At 34.6% G+C, this 17,814-nt stretch overlaps 2 protein-coding genes across 4 annotated transcripts; one reads left to right on the forward strand and one right to left on the reverse strand.

Annotated features, from left to right (window-relative positions):
* Positions 1–1,427: 1,427 nt before the first annotated feature.
* LOC102584759 (photosynthetic NDH subunit of subcomplex B 4, chloroplastic) lies at positions 1,428–3,992 on the reverse strand. Of its 2 annotated transcripts, none has more exons than XM_006354934.2 (6): positions 3,813–3,992; positions 3,678–3,728; positions 2,629–2,773; positions 2,469–2,524; positions 2,315–2,386; positions 1,428–1,693 (listed from the first exon to the last, which is right to left on the reverse strand). In XM_006354934.2, exons 1-6 carry the CDS (start codon positions 3,879–3,881, stop codon positions 1,565–1,567), a joined length of 522 nt encoding a protein of 173 aa, XP_006354996.1. In that variant the 5' UTR covers positions 3,882–3,992; the 3' UTR covers positions 1,428–1,564. The 2 variants fall into 2 exon arrangements, with proteins under 2 accessions (XP_006354996.1, XP_006354995.1); XM_006354933.2 differs by having other exon boundaries at positions 3,678–3,731.
* Positions 3,993–6,557: 2,565 nt separating this feature from the next.
* Positions 6,558–10,865, forward strand: LOC102585290 (peptidyl-prolyl cis-trans isomerase NIMA-interacting 4). Of its 2 annotated transcripts, none has more exons than XM_006354935.2 (5): positions 6,558–6,661; positions 9,420–9,572; positions 9,657–9,766; positions 10,085–10,227; positions 10,545–10,865. In XM_006354935.2, exons 2-5 carry the CDS (start codon positions 9,431–9,433, stop codon positions 10,585–10,587), a joined length of 438 nt encoding a protein of 145 aa, XP_006354997.1. In that variant the 5' UTR covers positions 6,558–6,661; positions 9,420–9,430; the 3' UTR covers positions 10,588–10,865. The 2 variants fall into 2 exon arrangements, with proteins under 2 accessions (XP_006354997.1, XP_006354998.1); XM_006354936.2 differs by having other exon boundaries at positions 6,565–6,661; positions 9,426–9,572.
* The last annotated feature ends 6,949 nt before the right edge of the window (positions 10,866–17,814 follow it).

Consider the following 17,814-nt stretch of genomic DNA (forward strand, 5'->3'; position numbering starts at 1 on the left):
GTGTAAAACAAATATTGCAAATTAACAAGTCATAATGAAAATGATCATAATTTAAAAGTACTAAATTATGCTAAAATAAGTTTAATAAGTATTAGTTACATGACTAAATATTAAAGGAAATTAAAATTAGATTATGTATTTTAATTGTCTAAACCAATGTAAAATCAAAGAACAAATATTCAATATTATTGTCATTCTTAGTGTTGAATTGATTTTCTTTTTGCATTAGTATTAATTTGATTTTGATTTAAGTTTTATTATAATTACCAACATCTATAGACTATAATCTTTATGGAACCATTCAAAATTCTAAGTTTCAAACTTGAAATAATATATTAAAAGATAAAAACTATGAAAAAGTATAAGAAATATTTAAAAATTATATCAAAGTAAATATTTTTATGTATAAAATAAAATTTTAAAATTATATATATAATGTCAGGTTGGTTTTGGTTTCGGGTTGGGTTTTTTTAGTTAAAACCAAATCAACCTAAATATAGTCGGGGGGTTTCTTCAACACCAAACCAAGTCAAACCAACCACTAGTCGGGTTTTTTTTCTGGTTTGACTCGGTTTGCAGTTTGGTTCGATTTTCGGTTCGATTTTGTACACCCCTACTTTTGAGTTATAAAATAAAGCTGAGTGACTTTCTAAGTAAACTACTCTAAATTGAGTAAATTTGTAAGTGAACTATTCAAAGTTGAGTGACCATTATCTCTCAGTTCTATCAAAGGAGCAGGTTCTCTTATCAGTTTCCCTGTAATGTTTTAGCATCTTCAATTCTTTTTGGAGATCTATCAAAGACATGGTTCCTACATATCACTATTCTTTGTACACAAATTGTCACTTGTACAATGTTTACAGTAAATAAAACACTATTCAATCTTGAATGTAAATTCAGAGATGATATCTTTTGTGGCTTTAAGCCAAAATTCCCTCCAATTTCCTCAACCAGGGAGGGAACATGTTGGCTATTATTATTATTTTTTTATTTTATTTTTTAAGACAAGGGGATCCCACAGTCACTATCCTTTGGGTGCGCAAAAGGAAAAACTCTCGCTCTTATGTAATAGCTTGCAACTCACACAGGAGAGGTAACCCGCACTAGGCAAGCCCGGCGCAATGAGTTCGACTCAAAAGGTAAACTCCTTGTTTTCACTGGCAAGGGATTTCAAACTTGAAACCTACATGGAAGTCCCAAGTCCAAACCACTGGTCCACCCCAAAGGGCTAACAATTTGGCTATTATTGAAGTAATTTTTCATTTCCTGATGTGTTTGCCATCAATCTTGTCAAAAGAGCAACGCATGACTTGCTAGCGGCAAATATAAACAGAGAACTGATTCTGTACAGTGCAAATGTTGACATTCGTGACAGTTCATTAAGAAAACATTTTGAAGGGGAAATCTTAAAGAAGAGTCTTGCATCATAACACTGAATTAAGGCAAAATAGCCATGTTGTATTACTCTGCATCTGTATTATGGAAAGCATATTGTATATACATAACTGGGAAGCATTATAAAGTTTGTTCTTAGCACATGAAGCTATATACCATATAGAGATGATCATTTGACCAACTGTTCCTTCTTCCCAGCTTCTTCAAGCTCTCGAAGACTCCCAACCTTTTGTTCAATCTCCTCTATCAGTTCATCGCGCCACAGCTCTGCTCTCGCTTCCTCTTCAATGTCTTCTTGCTGCACCACCACAAAATCAGATTCATAGTGTCATTCGCCAGACATTTTGCTACACAAAAGTCCTAGCATTACACCTTGTAAATATATCTGTATATCTTGAATAGGACATTTAGATATGAGAATTTATGTTGAAACAAATTCAGACAATTCGAAACTAGCTAGTATGATTTTGACATTTATATGCAAACATTGTTTCAGTAAAGTTTCATTTAGAAACGAGAGATGTTCTTTTAACAAAAAAAACATCAAGAATTCAAGATTCAGATGGCAATTAACTCATCAAAAACCTTTTTTTCACCGGTCAAAGCTAAAACTCTAGGTCGTTTGGTGTGAGGTATAAAGTATAGTAATCTCAGGCATAAAATGTAGGACTATTTTACCCTGCGTTTGGTTGGAGGTATTAGACAGTTCTGAAATTATTTATTCTACCATATACCTTAGTGATGGAATAAGTTATTTCATATACATGATGAAATAGTTTATCCATGATAACCAAACGACATCAGCTTTTAATATTGATGACTCAAAAGTCAAAACTTCAAACATCTCTTTGTAGTGAACAAGAAAGGGTACTGTTCCATTTTGGTTTTCTAACCATAATAAAGAAAAAAAAGATTGTACCTTCTCATAGACCCAGTGTCCAGTACCATCACCTCCATCTCCTCTGTATTGTTCTGAATCATAGTAAGGATCCTAAAAGAGACGCATAATGAGAGACCAAAAAATACAACTCTATTTTATGAAGTTTAATTTCAAAATATTGAGAAAAGTTTACTTTGGTAGAACCGAAGAAACAGCATCCCCAAACAGTGAACATGATGTAAAATGTGTCTACAATGGGAAAAAAACAAAATTAATAATTATAATGATAAAATGAAGGGAATGAATTAGTAAGTAATGATGATTGATATATATATATATATATATATACTTACAAACATTCTTCATGGCTTCATCACTAAGATGCCAAACAGATTTATGAGTTATGAGGTCTCTTTGACCTTCCATATGCTCAACTAATACTGCCATTAATGGCCAATCTGGGAGTGCCTTCACTCTAATACCACAATTTCTTTGAATCTAATCATAAAAAGTAGCAGCATTAATTATTAATTGCAATATGCTTTGCAAATGTTCTACTCCCTCAATTCCATATAAATTCGCGAGACAATGCACATTTATTAAGAAAAACATTTAATGACATAATTTAAACTATACTTTCGAGGAGAAAATGATCAAAATGGTCCTTAATGTATGGCTTTGATTTCATTTGGTCCTTAATGTATGGACTTGATGAAAATGGTCCTTTATGTATCATAAATTGTGATCAATTTGGTCCTTAACCCTAAAATTAATATTTTATTTTATTTTGCCGTCAAAATACACGGAATATGTAAAAGATGCACTCGTTCAAGACTTTCCTTCCCCTGTTTCCAAAAATTCCAAAATGACACATCAATTTTTTTTTAACCAAAAGGGCAAAATCGCTTCTGACGGAGCGTATTTTCTTCTGAACAAAATTGACGTTGTTACTCCTTTAAAAAACATAAAAATCGCTGCCGATCCAAAAAAAAAATTCTTTTTTCTTTAAAATCGATGTTGTGAATTATTATTTTTTACAACGCTGCCCCAGCAGCATTTAAAAAATAGAAATAGCTGCTATAGCAGCCATTTTCTTAAAAAAGTTCAAATTTTTTTTATTAAAAATTCCCGAGGCGAGGACTGCTTAAAAAATAATGGGAAATCGCTCCACGTGTAGCGATTTTAGTTAAAAATTTTTTTAAATAATTGCTGCCATTAAAATTTTAGGGTTAAGGACCAAATTGATCACAATTTATGATACATAAAGGACCATTTCCATCAACTCCATACATTAAGGACCAAATGGAATCAAAGCCCATACATTAAGGACCATTTTGATCATTTTCTCTACTTTCGAGTATTGTTCTTTGTGAAAATTCACGGAGTAACATGTATACCCTACCTGGTGCCTCCTGCTTGCATTTCCAAAAGGTGAGGTTGAACAATGCCTAAGCTGCTGACAAAGTGAAAAGAGGTAATTAGTTAACCAGAAATAGGAATAAAGAAAATGAATTTGTGATACAAGTAATGCTTTAACTGATTTAGTGAAAGGGTGCAATTCCAATGTAGGACTAGGAATAGAGGGTTTGGTGACTGTGAAGCTCATTCTGCAGATGATTTGAGTTTGGGATAGTTATTTTGGGTTCCTCTATTCCTTTTATCCAAGTTATAAGGTTAGGAAAGCACATAAGAAAAACAGACTCTTGTGCCCTCTTTAACTTACTTGTCTATTCACAAATATTTTTTTTTTTCTCAAACAATTTTGGTAAAGTTAGATATCATTTTTTTTGTTTTGTCCTCTTCTTCCTTTACCACACATCATACACATCTCGGATATTGATATTGAAATTTAAATCATTGGATATTTGCTGCACGTAGTATTACTTATTTAGAAATATTTATAATTAATGTAGGTATAAATTATAAAAAATTATATATTGTATTATGTATGATAGAAGATGGAATAACTAAAATATAATTTTATGTATGATAGAAGATAGAATAACTAAAATATAATTAAGTACTATACATAAATATTTAAATTTTTATTACTAATGTTTACATTTACTAATGTTTACATAAAATTACAAGTAAAAGGCATTGAAAATAGGATGTTTCCTAGGTTCGAAACTGGGACCTTGCACATAAAAATGGCCAGTCAGCCAAGTAGCTTTTATGAGGGAAGCACACAGCTGTAACAGGCATGTTCACGCCTAGTTGTGTGCTTATTCCCTTTTGAACATTTTAATTATAATCTTCAATATTGTTCTCAATGAAATTAAAATTATTAAATTCACCATTAATATTTTGGGGCCTAAAACAAGTGTTTTACTAGTTTCACTATTACCTTGAATCACTCTTGCATTGAAAAGCTAAAATTTCGAAAAGCAAACAACAATTATTTTAATATAATCAATTATCAACATATGGGATAACCCTAGAATCAAAGATTAAAAATTAATTTTTGAATAGATAATTATACAGTGTAAAAGCAAACAAATAAGAAAAAAAATGAAAAAAAGAGAGGTCAAAGTACATATCGGAGGGCAGAATGGTAACAATGAGATTAACAATAAAAGTTAGAACACTAATTTTTGAAATAAATTTCGGGTTTGTATCAAAGAGTTCTAAAGCAATATGTTCCTAAAAATAAATTTTGGGTATGTATCAAAGAGTTCTAAAGCAAAAATTTTCCTAAAAATAAAAGAAAATGAGTGCCCAGTGAGTTTCGAACCGACGTCTCGTGGATTGAAGGCCCTAGCTGGGCGCACGGAGACCATGCATGGCCGCCTACCTTTCTTTGATTGTGGATTCACAAGAGATAAATATATACATTTGTATTTGATCTTTCAGTATGACTATAAAAACTACCCAAAAGCTAGTGGATTCGTTCGAACCCCATCCAATACAATAGCTCCTTGCCCCTATTTTATTAGGTTTGGAGGACAATTTTGTATAGAATTTTTCATTAAATGAATGAAGATTATTTTTATGACTTTTGTTATGGATGACAAAATACCAAGACAAGCTCCTATAAAGGTCATTTATGAATTTAACACCTACAATTCACCCTTTAGTTTGTATTCCTTGACTTTCATATTACTTGCCCTTATACTAAAAGTAATGTTTTTATTTTATTTATCCATTTTAATAAATTTAAAATTTTGTTATTTATTTTTAATACTACTTTAATTATTAAATAATTACATAAAATAGTAATAATCAAATTTAAAATTGAGAGATATGTTTCTTAAACTAATAAATATGAAATTCACACTTTTAATAATTTAAGTATGAATATTTTTTTTAAAAAAAAAGATATAATTTAGATATTTTTGGTGGTGTAAGAATAAATAACAAAAAGTTACTACTGAAATTACTGCATTGCTCCACAGTCTGCAACTAGCTAAGAGAAACAACATCCAGGACTTGGAGATCTCTACAGACTCACTTGAGGTAATAAATTTACTAAGTTCAAGCTCAAATTCTCACTCCAACATTGTTGCTGAATGCAGGGAGCTACTCCTACTGCTGGGGATGCCCCAAATCAGGCATGAGTGCAGGGAGCAAAACAAGACAACCGACTTGTTAGCAAGGAAGGGGAGAATGCTGAAGGAGTTTCGTTTTGAAGAATGGCCAGTTCCACCAGTTTTTGTTCTTGATAGTCTAGAAGCAGACAAGGGAGGAGCTTCTTTTGGTTTTAATCCAACTATTATCTGTAATACTAATGGACGCCTAAGTCCAATACTTAACTCTGTCTGTAACGCTACAAGCAATGTGGTTGATCCTGATGTATTGATGCATATTATATACTCCCTTCGTTTAAAAAAGAATGACTTCCTTTTTTTTTTAGTCTGTTTAAAAAAAGAATGATCTCTTTTCTTTTTTGGTAACATTTTAATTTCAGCTTTCCACGTGACATGTTTAAAGTCACAAGATTGAAGGGCAATTTAGTACATTTGACATAACTTTAATTTAGAACCACAAGATTCAAAAATCTTCTTTATTTTCTAAAATTTCGTGCCAAGTCAAACCAGGTCACTCTTTTTGAAACGGTAATTAATATTAAATTGTCTTGATTAAAAAAAAAAGAGTAGGCATCACTATCAGGGTTGACAAGAGGGAATTGTTCGGATGGTAAGTATCCCTCACTTCCAACTCAGAGGTTGCGAGTTCGAGTCACCATGGAAACAAAATGGATGGCAGCTCTTATGGAGGGTAAAAAAAAAAAAACATCACTATCAGGGGCAAATTAGTAAAATTGGAGAGTAGAATCCTACAAAGGTTGTCATCCATCTAGCTTTGCCGAGATAGATACTCTTCGCAGTCTTGCCTCTCTGAAGTTGGAAACCCTCTCTCTCAATTCTCAAACAATCAAATTCTGAGGTACATTTCTCACTCCTCAAAATCTTTTAGCTGCTCAATTTTTGGTTTCTTTCAGGTTCTCATCTTATTTTTTGGTCTTTCATTGATTCAATAATAAGTGGAAAACCTCATGCTCAATCTTGTGCCTCTTAAGTTTAAACTCCTTTTTTTTTTTTTAATTATAATCTTTTTAATGATGCATTAGTTGAATTTGGTATCTGGGTTTGATTTTGGTGTTTACGCCCCCTAAAATTTTTGTTGTCTTTTTTTTTTTTATTTGGTGGGAGCAGCACCCTTTGTACTGTGGAATCTTGGATTTATCATATTTGATTAGGTCATTAATTATATATATATGTAGACTTAGCTAAGAACAAAATACTAATTTCATGGGATTGGACATAGTTGTTATACTTGCATTAAGTTTGTTTTAGCTAGTATTAGAAAGAAGGATCTGAATAGAGCAGAATGGAGACAGAAGATTCATATAATAATCCAGACTTCTTTGGAGTTGAATGACTAAATTTGAGGGTCTGTTCATTGATTGATTTATCTATAGGACTTCCATGTGTCTCTGGATTTTGTTGGTGTTCAAATGATAACCCTCCACTAGTACCGGGAGTTGGGGTAATAACTTCAAATTACTGACTATTAGGTAAGCTAACTTGGATTAGCTTATGAAAATATTGATTATGGTAATTCTTCATTTATAGTCATTGGATGGCACCTAAGTTACCCGGACTCGGGTGCGGGTGTCCGATATGGGTGCGGATCTAGAGGCAGTGTTATTAAAAGCGAAAAGCGTAAAAAAGCTCTAAGGTCCGTGGGGGCTTTAAGCGCAAAGCGAAAATAAAGCGTGGGCTTTAATGAAAAAAGGCGCAAAGGGTGAAAAATAAAATGTGTATGTTTAGTCCAAAACTAATAATTATAAACATGAATGACAAATATATGACCAAAGAAATTGAATTTTTTATGATAAAGTGAAATATCAATTGTTTAGTGTCACTTCTTCATAAGAGGCTCATTGAAAAGGAAAAGTTTTTCTTAGAACTTTGATGACGACACTGAAGCGCACATAAAGCGAGGCGAAGCGCTCAACACGTTTTGAGCCTCGCTTTAGGGCTTAAGCGCGCTTAAAGCGCGCCTTTGATAACACTGTCTAGAGGTCGGAGCCTACATGGTCTAATTTTTAAGTTTCGGGGATATGGATCCATGTATGGATACGGGTGTGAGGATTCACCTAAAAATAATTAAAATATCCAAAAATAGTGTTATAAAACCTAAATTATGGGATATTATGTGGAGTACTTGAGGAGAATCCTGAAAGGAGATTAAAGGAAAAGGAGTGACATAGATATTTCTATTTAAAGGTATTCCATCTTCTTCAATTTCACCTTAGTTTTTGTATTGATTACAGGAATCATTAAAACTATCCGACTTTCCCCATCGATTTTGGTCAAAGTACCCAAAATCCATTGACCAAATCGGACATGGATCCCACACCCACACCTTCACCCACGTCGTGTCAACACGGGTGCGGCACCAAAAGTGAAGAGTCCGAGCAACTTAGGATGTCACTGCATCACTTCTATAAGTTCTATTAAATGATTAAGAAATATCAAGTACACCCTGAGTTTATGGTATCAATACCTGATGTAGAATTAAAGTATCCTAGGAAGTTGATTTATATGCAACAGCAGATCAAAGAAATTAGCTATAGAGATACTCCAAATCAACATCTATGTAGTAATTTGCATCATTTATTCACCCAATCAGATATACATTCATCGAGGATTTAAGTTCTGTAAGATAACACCATGATGTCCTCGGATCAACATTTCGGGACTTAGTGTGTTGGTCAGAAGTTAAAATATGGGGAACTCAAAAATTTGGAAGTCAAAACTGGGGACTTGTAAAAGTTGGAAGACAACAACATTTTGTGCTTGAAGATGCCGGAGCACAAAGACTTGGAGGCTGTTAGTCTGATTGTTTCTTTGGGATCAATACATAAACCTTCCATTGTAAGCGAACGTGATGAAAGCTCATGTTATTACTCATTTCACCATCTTGTTTAGTTAATCAGGCATCGTTAAACTGAGCATGTGTCACACAGATGCAGCGAAGCTTTTCCGTTATGCATAGAACTAGAGAATGATGCATAAAAAAGACAGTAACACAAGGTCTTTGTAGAGTTTGTCATCGGAAGGATAGAGTGGATGTTCTGTCTCAGAAAGCTTGATAACTTGATTTGTTAAATTTGGTCTAATGAATATTGCTGTTCCCGTTTACCTTGGATTGCTTGGTGAAACTTGGATGTATATTGATTTTTAGTATCAATGACATATTTTAAAGTGCAAGGTTGTCTCCTGCAAACTTTGTTCAATAGCTCCAGAAGTACTTTGGTGCTAGTGCATTAAAATTCAAATATGTAGTCTGGAAAATATGTTCTTATGGAACTCCTTTACAAGATGTATTATAACTAGATGTTATGTGTTACAAATTAGATTTTCTTTGTCTCAGGTTATTTCCATAATATTCGCATGTGATACAATTCATTGTGGCAACATTGATTCCATCTGCTCTGTTTACCATTTGTGCCATCTCTTCCTGTTTTCTTGATATGCAATTAAGATGTCTGCTGTCTTCTTCTCCTGCTTCATGTTCATCCATCACTCTACTGCCCATACTCAAACTAATTGGTCTTCCATAATTGAACATACATTCAAGTGCAAAATTGTAGTTGTATCCTCTGATTCTGATGTTTTCATATGGTGTTGTGAAGCTTCAGAAGTTATGGGAAAGGATTCCAAGTCTAAGGATTCTGGAAGCAAGGGAAAGGGTAAACAGGCAGCTGGTGGAAGCGAGGATGGTGCTTCGAAAGGAAAAGGAAAAGCTGGGAAAGGAGATGGCCTTGGAACCTGCACATACGTTAAAGGTATCTTCTTCTTAAGTAGCAGAAAGGTCATCTTGTTGTGTTGTAGATGTTATGATTTGGTAACATTTATCTTTAACCTTTCAGCAAGGCATGTCTTATGTGAGAAACAGTCAAAGATTAATGAAGCATACAAAATACTACAGGAAGGCTGGCTGAACAACGGAGATAAAGTTCCACCAGCTGAGTTTGCCAAGGTATAGATTAAACAGTCTTTATCTGTCTATTTCCATCTCTGTTATTCTCCATGGAAATAATGTTTTGCTGAGAAAATACATCGATGCGGAAGGAAGTTGTTAGAGGAAGATCTTTTCAAAGTTAAACAGTCGTCATTCAGTTGATCTGTTATCTAAAGAAACAGCAAGCTTGTTTCCTTCCAATCCAACAAAATGCAGAACACCATTTCACATGATCTTATAGGCAAAACCCAATGATCCTTCAAAATTTCTCTCTTTTTCTCTTCAACTAGCTTGAAATTAAGGCGTAAGCTTAGTTGATTCATTGATTGACTGCAGGTAGCTGCAGCTTACTCGGAATGCCCCTCAGGAAAGAAAGGTGGGGACCTGGGATGGTTTCCACGTGGCAAGATGGCAGGCCCATTTCAGGAAGTTGCCTTCAATACCCCTGTTGGAGCTACCAGTGCACCCTTTAAATCAACGTAAGATTCTAGCTTTTAGTTCTGTTATGTTTTTATTCTATAAAAGTGGTTTTCTCGCTAGCTTTTGTGCCCCTTGGCTATTTCACCGAATACTTGCTATCTCATACCAAAGTAAGTACCAGGTAAACCCCACTGAGGAGAAGAAATCAGCTAACATTATTTGTCTCTGTTGTGATTTGAACCTTAGCCTCTCATTTTGTCTACAACTAGGCCACACCCGTGTAAAGCTTTTCTGTCTTGAGCAAATTGGTTGATATCTCGATGCTCAAAAGCACCGATTTCGTTTCATAACTCTTTTCTCCTCTCTTAAACTGCAGACATGGATACCATTTCATTTTATCTGAAGGGAGGAAGAACTGAGATCTCTGAGCATTTAGATAGACATGGGATGGTGGCAGTTGTAGCAGAGAAGTGACTATTTGGTCATCTGATACTTATTGCTGAGACTATCTTCTGGTTAAGTTAATAAAATACAACTGGTGTGTGGATTGCAAGTGTAATGATAAACAAGTAAACATGTCAATGATTGGATCAAAGTATCTTACTGGCTCATGTGTGTTATTTTGAAGTCTATGATCTCATACTCATTGAACTACCACATTGTGAGAATGAATTACAAAGGGTGAATTGTTTATAGCGCTTAGATTGACCAATTGATTATCATCCTCGAAAAGTCGTCGCTATTGCTGAGTTACTCTTTTCTTTCACATATGAACTTTTTTTTCAATTGTAGAGTGGGGTAAGGTTGTAAGATGCCCAAAAAATTCATTGAATTAGTAAGGTTCTCGAGAAACCAACAATCAAACCAAAATAGAAGTGAAAAGTTTTGGGTTGTATAACCTTGTTTGCTTGTAAGCTACGGTGACACGTTTTACCTCGATGATGATTTTCTGGTTTCTCAAGTACAAACTGATTCTACGGAATTGCAATTTTTGTGGAATCCGATGCCAAAATAGACACTTTTTTGACACAACGTCCCAAAACAGACCTTCTTTAAGAATTTGCACCTGAATACACTTCACATTTTTGGGTGAACTGTCCTTTGCACCGTTAACGTTTGTCTTAAAACATACACAAAAATACTTCAATTTTTTTTTAGTTTGCCTGATAACGGGCTAACTGCAAAATTTTTTTATAGTTATTTATATTCTTTTCTTGCTATAAAATATTAGGTTATTAGGTGATAGATTCTTGCATATTTCTTAAATATTCACGTAATAGATTCTCTTCTTGCTGTAGCAATAAATTACCTAAACTATTATAACAAACTTTTTTTAATTATAATTTTCCCAAAAACTACAAAAAATAAAAATAAATCGTTCACCCAAAAACTGTCGAGCTATAGTTTGATACATTATACATAGCATTAATTTAACGCTCTAGTTTACAATTCTAGGTTACATAGTACTCCGAAAAATTGTCTAATAGCAAAAATATTAACAATGTTGGAAGCTCTTTATCCTCGCACAACACTTTATATTGTTTTGTGAAGTTGATGTATCACTGTCCAAAGAGGCTCTTCTTACAAGTGATAGAACGATGTTTACGGGTATGTTTTCTATCTGCTAAAAATAATTGCATCCACGTTCCCCTACAATAATAAAATAAGAAAACAAGTGAATATCTAGATATTTTGAAGTGAATAACTTAAGTTTTTTGTTTTTGTAACTTGAAAGTACATAATTATAAAACTTACGATGGGGATGTTTTGAAGTCTTCGATGTTTTAATTTCACAATATTTTCACATTTACACACATTTAGTTCAATTGAATACACAGACCTTCAAGGTTATTGAGACGTGTCAAAGACCAAAATATCAATCTATATACAATAGAAGAAGTAAAAAGTGTCACAGCACCACAAAAATTCAAATAATAATTTTGAAAAGATAAGTACTGATACGTTAGTTAGTGGAGAATTTTTAGGGGTGGTTTTAGTGCCCCGGATAATTTCAAATTTTAAAATGAATATTTAATCGGAAATTTTTAATTTCAATTCTTACATTGTGCAATGAGGGTTGTTATTAGTTTTAAGATTCAAAAGAAAAACATACATTATGTTAATTAATGGATCTTCACCAAAAGAAAATAATAGTTTTTTCCTCCATTCATTATGTTAAAGAAAAAAAACTATTTCAACTGCTCAATTCTTGAACAAATAATGACAACCATGACAATTTTTTGGTTTGTACGTACTTTTTTGGGGGGCTTTTCCCTTTTGTCATCACTTTGTCCGACAATTTAAATTAGTGTTTTATTCAACGATCTGTAAAGTTTTATCTTTTATAAATTTGTATTGACTTACTTTTGTGTTTTTGGTTATGAAAACTTTTTAAGCATTCTTGATTGACCGATATGAAAAAGTCACAACCCTTTGGAAAAGTTACAACTCTTTCAAAAGGTTACATCCATCGGAAAAATCACAATCCTTCAATGTGAAAATGTGTCTGCTTTTAATATATTTTATAATATAAATAAATAGAATATGAATTATTTTGTAGGATTTGGCCTAAGACTCCAGCTTGTTTGCGATGACCAATAAATTGGACCAATTGTCCATGAAGTTGCTTAAAAATATAGTATGAAATATTGAATATGTGCTAAATTGGGTGTTAAGAAGAAGAATAATAGAAAACTTAGAAAATTTGAGGTTTAAAAATGTGAGAGAACTCCTTTATTTTTTTATTTATTTTATTTATTTTTGATAACCGAGAAATCCGTCTGTGACCCGCCCTTTGGACCAATCACAACCTTCTAAACTCGGTGGATAATGGGCCCGCCCCTCTACCCTTCTCCACTTAAATACCAGGCTTCGCTTTGCATGGTGTAGGGCTTGAACCTGCGACCTAAGCCACAAATCCTTCACCTTTTGCCACTCGAGCTATGCCTTGGGGGCAGAACTCCTTTATTTATAGCCAAGAAAGGGTAGTATGAACAAGTGCTTATTGTGCGCTATTAGAAAAGTCAAGACCTTTCGAAAAAGTCACAACTCTTTAGGAAAGTAACAATCCTTTGAAAAAGCCACTTTCGACGGATCCCATGTACGGTTCGTAGATCTTTCTACGGTCCGTACATGCCATCCGTAGAACCCAACTTTGAGCTTTAAAATTTCACCAAGTCTGGGGTGACCTACGAGACCTACCTACTACTCGTAAGAGGAACGACAAACTGTCCTATTGAACAATCAAAAGGGTACTGGGACTTGTTTTGAAAATTTCATTTTCCCCTACTACGGTTACCACCTACGGCCCGTAGGATGTTCTACTGTCCGTAAGTGGGACCCGTAGATACAAACACCAACCCAAAAACTACATTTTCTAAATCTGAGGTGTTACATGATGGTACAAAATCTCGAACTCATAGAGATGGAAATAGGTGCAATATAAATTTTCAGTTGCAAAGCTGCACCAGTTCATCGTCTTTTAAAGATTAGTGCCGAGGCTGCTCAGTCCACTGAAAATGATGAAAATGACTTTTCATTTTCTCTAGAGCTTTCTTTATTTGTTTTTATTTTTTTTGGTAACTAGTTTCGATATGGATCAGTTCGTAGGGTGAGGTTTTTGAGAATACAAATAACCTATAATTATTTCCACCTTAAGCAAACATATGGGGGATTAGACACAAGTACCCCCTAAATTAGGACCGAAATTTCAGAGACACATCTTAACTAAACTAAGGTCCTATTACCCCCTGAACTCATATTTTTTGGTAATTTTGTACACCTTTTGGCTTACGTGGCACACTCTGTGACTCCACACATTTAAGGCGCATGTGAGATATTTGGATGTCACGTAAGCCAAAAAGATGTAGAAGATTACCAAAAAATGAGTTTAGGATGACAATAAGACCTTAATATAGTTAAGGTGTGTCTTTGGTATTTCGGTCACAGTTTAGGGGGAATCTTGTATATTTTCCCAACATATGGAATAACTAGTGAATTACAACTCTATTGTACGAGAATTGGGGGTCGCCTTATTGACTGCGAGGAAGTCTACCCACATTTGAAGAGTGCCATGCTCTATAAAAGAAAAACAAGCTCGGGCGATAGGTTAATAGTCGACAGATCTATTTTTAACTCTCTCATCTTTTAATAAATAAAATAAAGGACCCAATGTGTCAATTTCGTTTTAAAAGCTAATAAGTTATATTACATGATTTGATATATGCCTAGAAACATATGTTGAGAAACTATTCTATGCAAAAAAATAAACATTATCTTATTATTCTCTTAATCATAAATTTAAAAGTCTTATTTTCTTTATTAAACTCGATATCAAATCCTATTTTTAAGTCAGTTTTTTACTTCTGAAATATAAATATAATGCGAAATAAGTCAAAAATGACTTTAAATAAAAAGTGTTTGACAAGGCTAAAAATTAACTTAAAATAAGTTAAAAAATAAAAAATAGGTCTCCTTTTTTTTTTTTACTTTTTAACTTAAAAATCATTTCAATTTGACATTGTTTTTTTAACTTAAAAACTATTTTTTTTTAGAAAATCCAAACGGGCTCTAAGTCATATAAATTAAGCAAGGTAGTAATAAAATGATAAAATATAGTATAACTTATATAAATCTCATAGTGTAAGGACCTAAATTACATACTATCCCTACTCTTTTTTAATTTACAAAAATCCCTCAAAATCAGTGCTATCTAGATACATAGCAAAGAAGCTGGATACATTAAATTTGATACACTAAAACAAAATCAGTTACAATTTTAAAGGAGAGAGAATATAAAATTAAATGTGAGTTCCCCAAATCACTCTAATCTAGTTGATTTCAATCTCTCTCAAATCTTAACAGATTCAATCAAATCAAAATTCAATTTTTCTTCTCATATTTCTCATCCAAATCCGCCAAGCTTTAATTCAAAATTCAATTTTTCTTTTCTCAATTCTATTCCAAACCCGTTTTGTCATGCCTCGAGCTACCCCCGAGATGCGGACACGGGACCTAGGATCACAAGTGACCCCAAGCTAACCCTACTGGCATGACATGAGCATACTAAGAATAACAATAACTGATGCAGAAGCTTAAATATCATGAAAACAAAAGTGATGGGGAATACCCATCCTAAAATTGAACATATCAAATCTGAGAGTCTAATACAACTATGTCTGATAACGGCCTCTAACTGACTAAAAGTGCTGGGACATGCCCCAACTAAATCTAGCAAAAACTAAAACTAAAAGACTGAAATACTGAAGTAAATAACATGACTATTGTCCTCGGAGAATGAGGACTCACCACTGATGCTGCTGAGCTAGAGATCAGGAACCGATCTATGCGTGATCTGGAAGTTGAGAACCTGAACCTACATCATGAGAAGATGTAGCGCAGAGTATGTGTCAGTACTTGAGAGGTACTGAGCATGCAAGATAGAGTAAAGCTAAAATAACATATAACTGAACAAGCAATAAAACAAGGATATAAACTGAACATGATATATATATTAAATGCTGAACTAACTGAATGCAAAGACCACTTTTATAATATGCTGATACTCAATACTGACTGTGTTGAAATGTGGTCAATGCAGTAGGGTCTGACTGAACTGTGGGAGCTACTAATAACTGACATAAAACCACATGAGCTAAATGTGGAGTCTGATGTATACGTCCCATCGAGAGGACCCACTACACCTGGCCAAAGGTGTAGAGGCATGCTGGCGTGATCACTAAAATAATGCCCACAGAGGGGACTTACAACCTACGTGGCTCGTAGTTCTGGGACTATATGGGTGACTGGCCCTAGTCCAACTTGGTATTATGCTACTCCCAATAGATTAAATGATTAACATATTAAGACTAGAAAGCTCAAAACTGATATGTTAACTAAGAATGTATATTAATAAACTGATAATGTCACATTAAAAAAAACTGAGGCATATATATCTGAAATAACTGAAATATCTGACCTTGAATGTGTAATTCAAGAACTAAAAAAGTACATAACTAGGGTTCTGAAATTCATGCAAGAAATGACGTAATAACATTATAGTCTGCTTTGGAACATGTAAATAACTAATTCATAATAATCTACTGAAGTTCTAGAAACCCTAGGTCTAGTTATTAATAGGGAATCAAGAATCTAACTGAATTCTAGGGACCCAATGGGGGAAAGGAACCCACTAGTGAAATTCCAGATACCTGGTGACGAATTCTATGGAGAAATCCTTCGATTTCAGGGCTGGAACTTGAGGAAACTTGCTTCGTTTTTGACCTAGGGTTCTTGACTTCTTTCTCCTCTTAGCGTTCTAACTTTCTAAGTTTTGATGAATGATTTGACTTAGGTAAGTTCTAGCTATGTTTCTAGGCTAAAACTAACCAAAACAACATAGTTTAGGGTTAAAACGAGTAGTTTAGGGTCCAATAAAATAGGAAAAGACCAAAAAACCCCAACTTAACTGTTGTCGGAGTGACCGACAGACGACACCGATAGACCATCAATGGACTGACAGTCCGTGCTAGTGAGCCGTCAGCAGCGACTAGAGATGGGTTCCTGGGGGCCTGATCCACAGACCAAGACCACGAATTGGCCGTGGGTCAGCACTTAGCCGTTTTTCCTGGGGATTCTGAGAGGATGGTCACAGGTGCAAACCATGGACCTGCAGGACGGACCGTGGGTCCTCCTACGGTTCGTGGATGGTGCCCGTGGTGCCACCTGCAACACATGAAAACTGCAATCTGGTCTATTCTAGTATACGGGGTGTTACATTATCTCCCCCTTGGGAACATTCGTTCTCGAATGAAGACTAAACTAGTTGAAATGGAGGGAAAGAGCTACAACCTTACCCCTAAACATTGGAGACTGATTTCTGACTGAACTAGGTTCCAAGAACATGCAATTATGCTGAAAATGCAAGTACAAACTGAAGGAACATGATACTAAGACTGAATTTACGCATGAATGATTGAAAAAATGAAGAGGAACTATTACCTCAAGCAGGAATGGAATCGGAAGAAAGAGGTGAGGATACTTGGCCTTCATGGCTGCTTCTGCTTTCCAAGTAGCTCCCTCTACGGACTGACTCCTTCACAAAACCTTGACTAAAGTGACTTCCTTGTTTCTCAACTTCGAAGTAGCGACTGGAACTAGGTTCCTGGGGGCCTGATCCAAGGACCAAGACCACGGACTGGCCGTGGGTCAGCACTTAGCCGTTTTTCATGGGGCTTTTGAGAGGATGGTCGCAACTGCAAACCACGGACCTGCAGAACGGACTGTGGGTCCTCCTATGATCCGTGGATAGTGCCCATGGGTACCACCTGCAACACCTGAAAACTGCAATCTGGTCTATTCTAGTATACGGGGTGTTACATTATTTCCCCCTTGGGAACATTCGTCCTCGAATGAAGACTAAACTAGCTGAAATGGAGGGAAAGAGCTACAACCTTACCCCTAAACACTGAAGACTGATTTTTGACTAAACTGGGTTCCAAGAAATTGCAATTACGCTGAAAATGCAAGTACAAGCTGAAGGAACATGATACTAAGACTGAATTTACGCATGAATGATTGAAAAAATGAAGAGGAACTATTACCTCAAGCTGGAATGGAATCGGAAGGAAAGAGGTGAGGATACTTGG

Source organism: Solanum tuberosum, unplaced genomic scaffold (genome assembly GCF_000226075.1).
Source record: "Solanum tuberosum cultivar DM 1-3 516 R44 unplaced genomic scaffold, SolTub_3.0 scf00186, whole genome shotgun sequence".
NCBI lineage: Eukaryota > Viridiplantae > Streptophyta > Magnoliopsida > Solanales > Solanaceae > Solanum > Solanum tuberosum.

What these genes read in the sequence shown, in the direction of transcription:
- LOC102584759 (XM_006354933.2), bottom strand. Translation starts at nt 3,881, where the DNA reads ATGAGCTTCACAGTCACCAAACCCTCTATTCCTAGTCCTACATTGGAA. An exon ending in ATGCAAGCAGGAGGCACCAG is followed by an intron (nt 2,774 to 3,677) that starts GTAGGGTATACA and finishes TTTTATGATTAG; the next exon opens with ATTCAAAGAAATTGTGGTAT. An exon ending in TGAAGCCATGAAGAATGTTT is followed by an intron (nt 2,525 to 2,628) that starts GTAAGTATATAT and finishes TTCCCATTGTAG; the next exon opens with ACACATTTTACATCATGTTC.
- LOC102585290 (XM_006354935.2), top strand. Translation starts at nt 9,431, where the DNA reads ATGGGAAAGGATTCCAAGTCTAAGGATTCTGGAAGCAAGGGAAAGGGT. An exon ending in AACCTGCACATACGTTAAAG is followed by an intron (nt 9,573 to 9,656) that starts GTATCTTCTTCT and finishes TTAACCTTTCAG; the next exon opens with CAAGGCATGTCTTATGTGAG. An exon ending in AGTGCACCCTTTAAATCAAC is followed by an intron (nt 10,228 to 10,544) that starts GTAAGATTCTAG and finishes CTTAAACTGCAG; the next exon opens with ACATGGATACCATTTCATTT.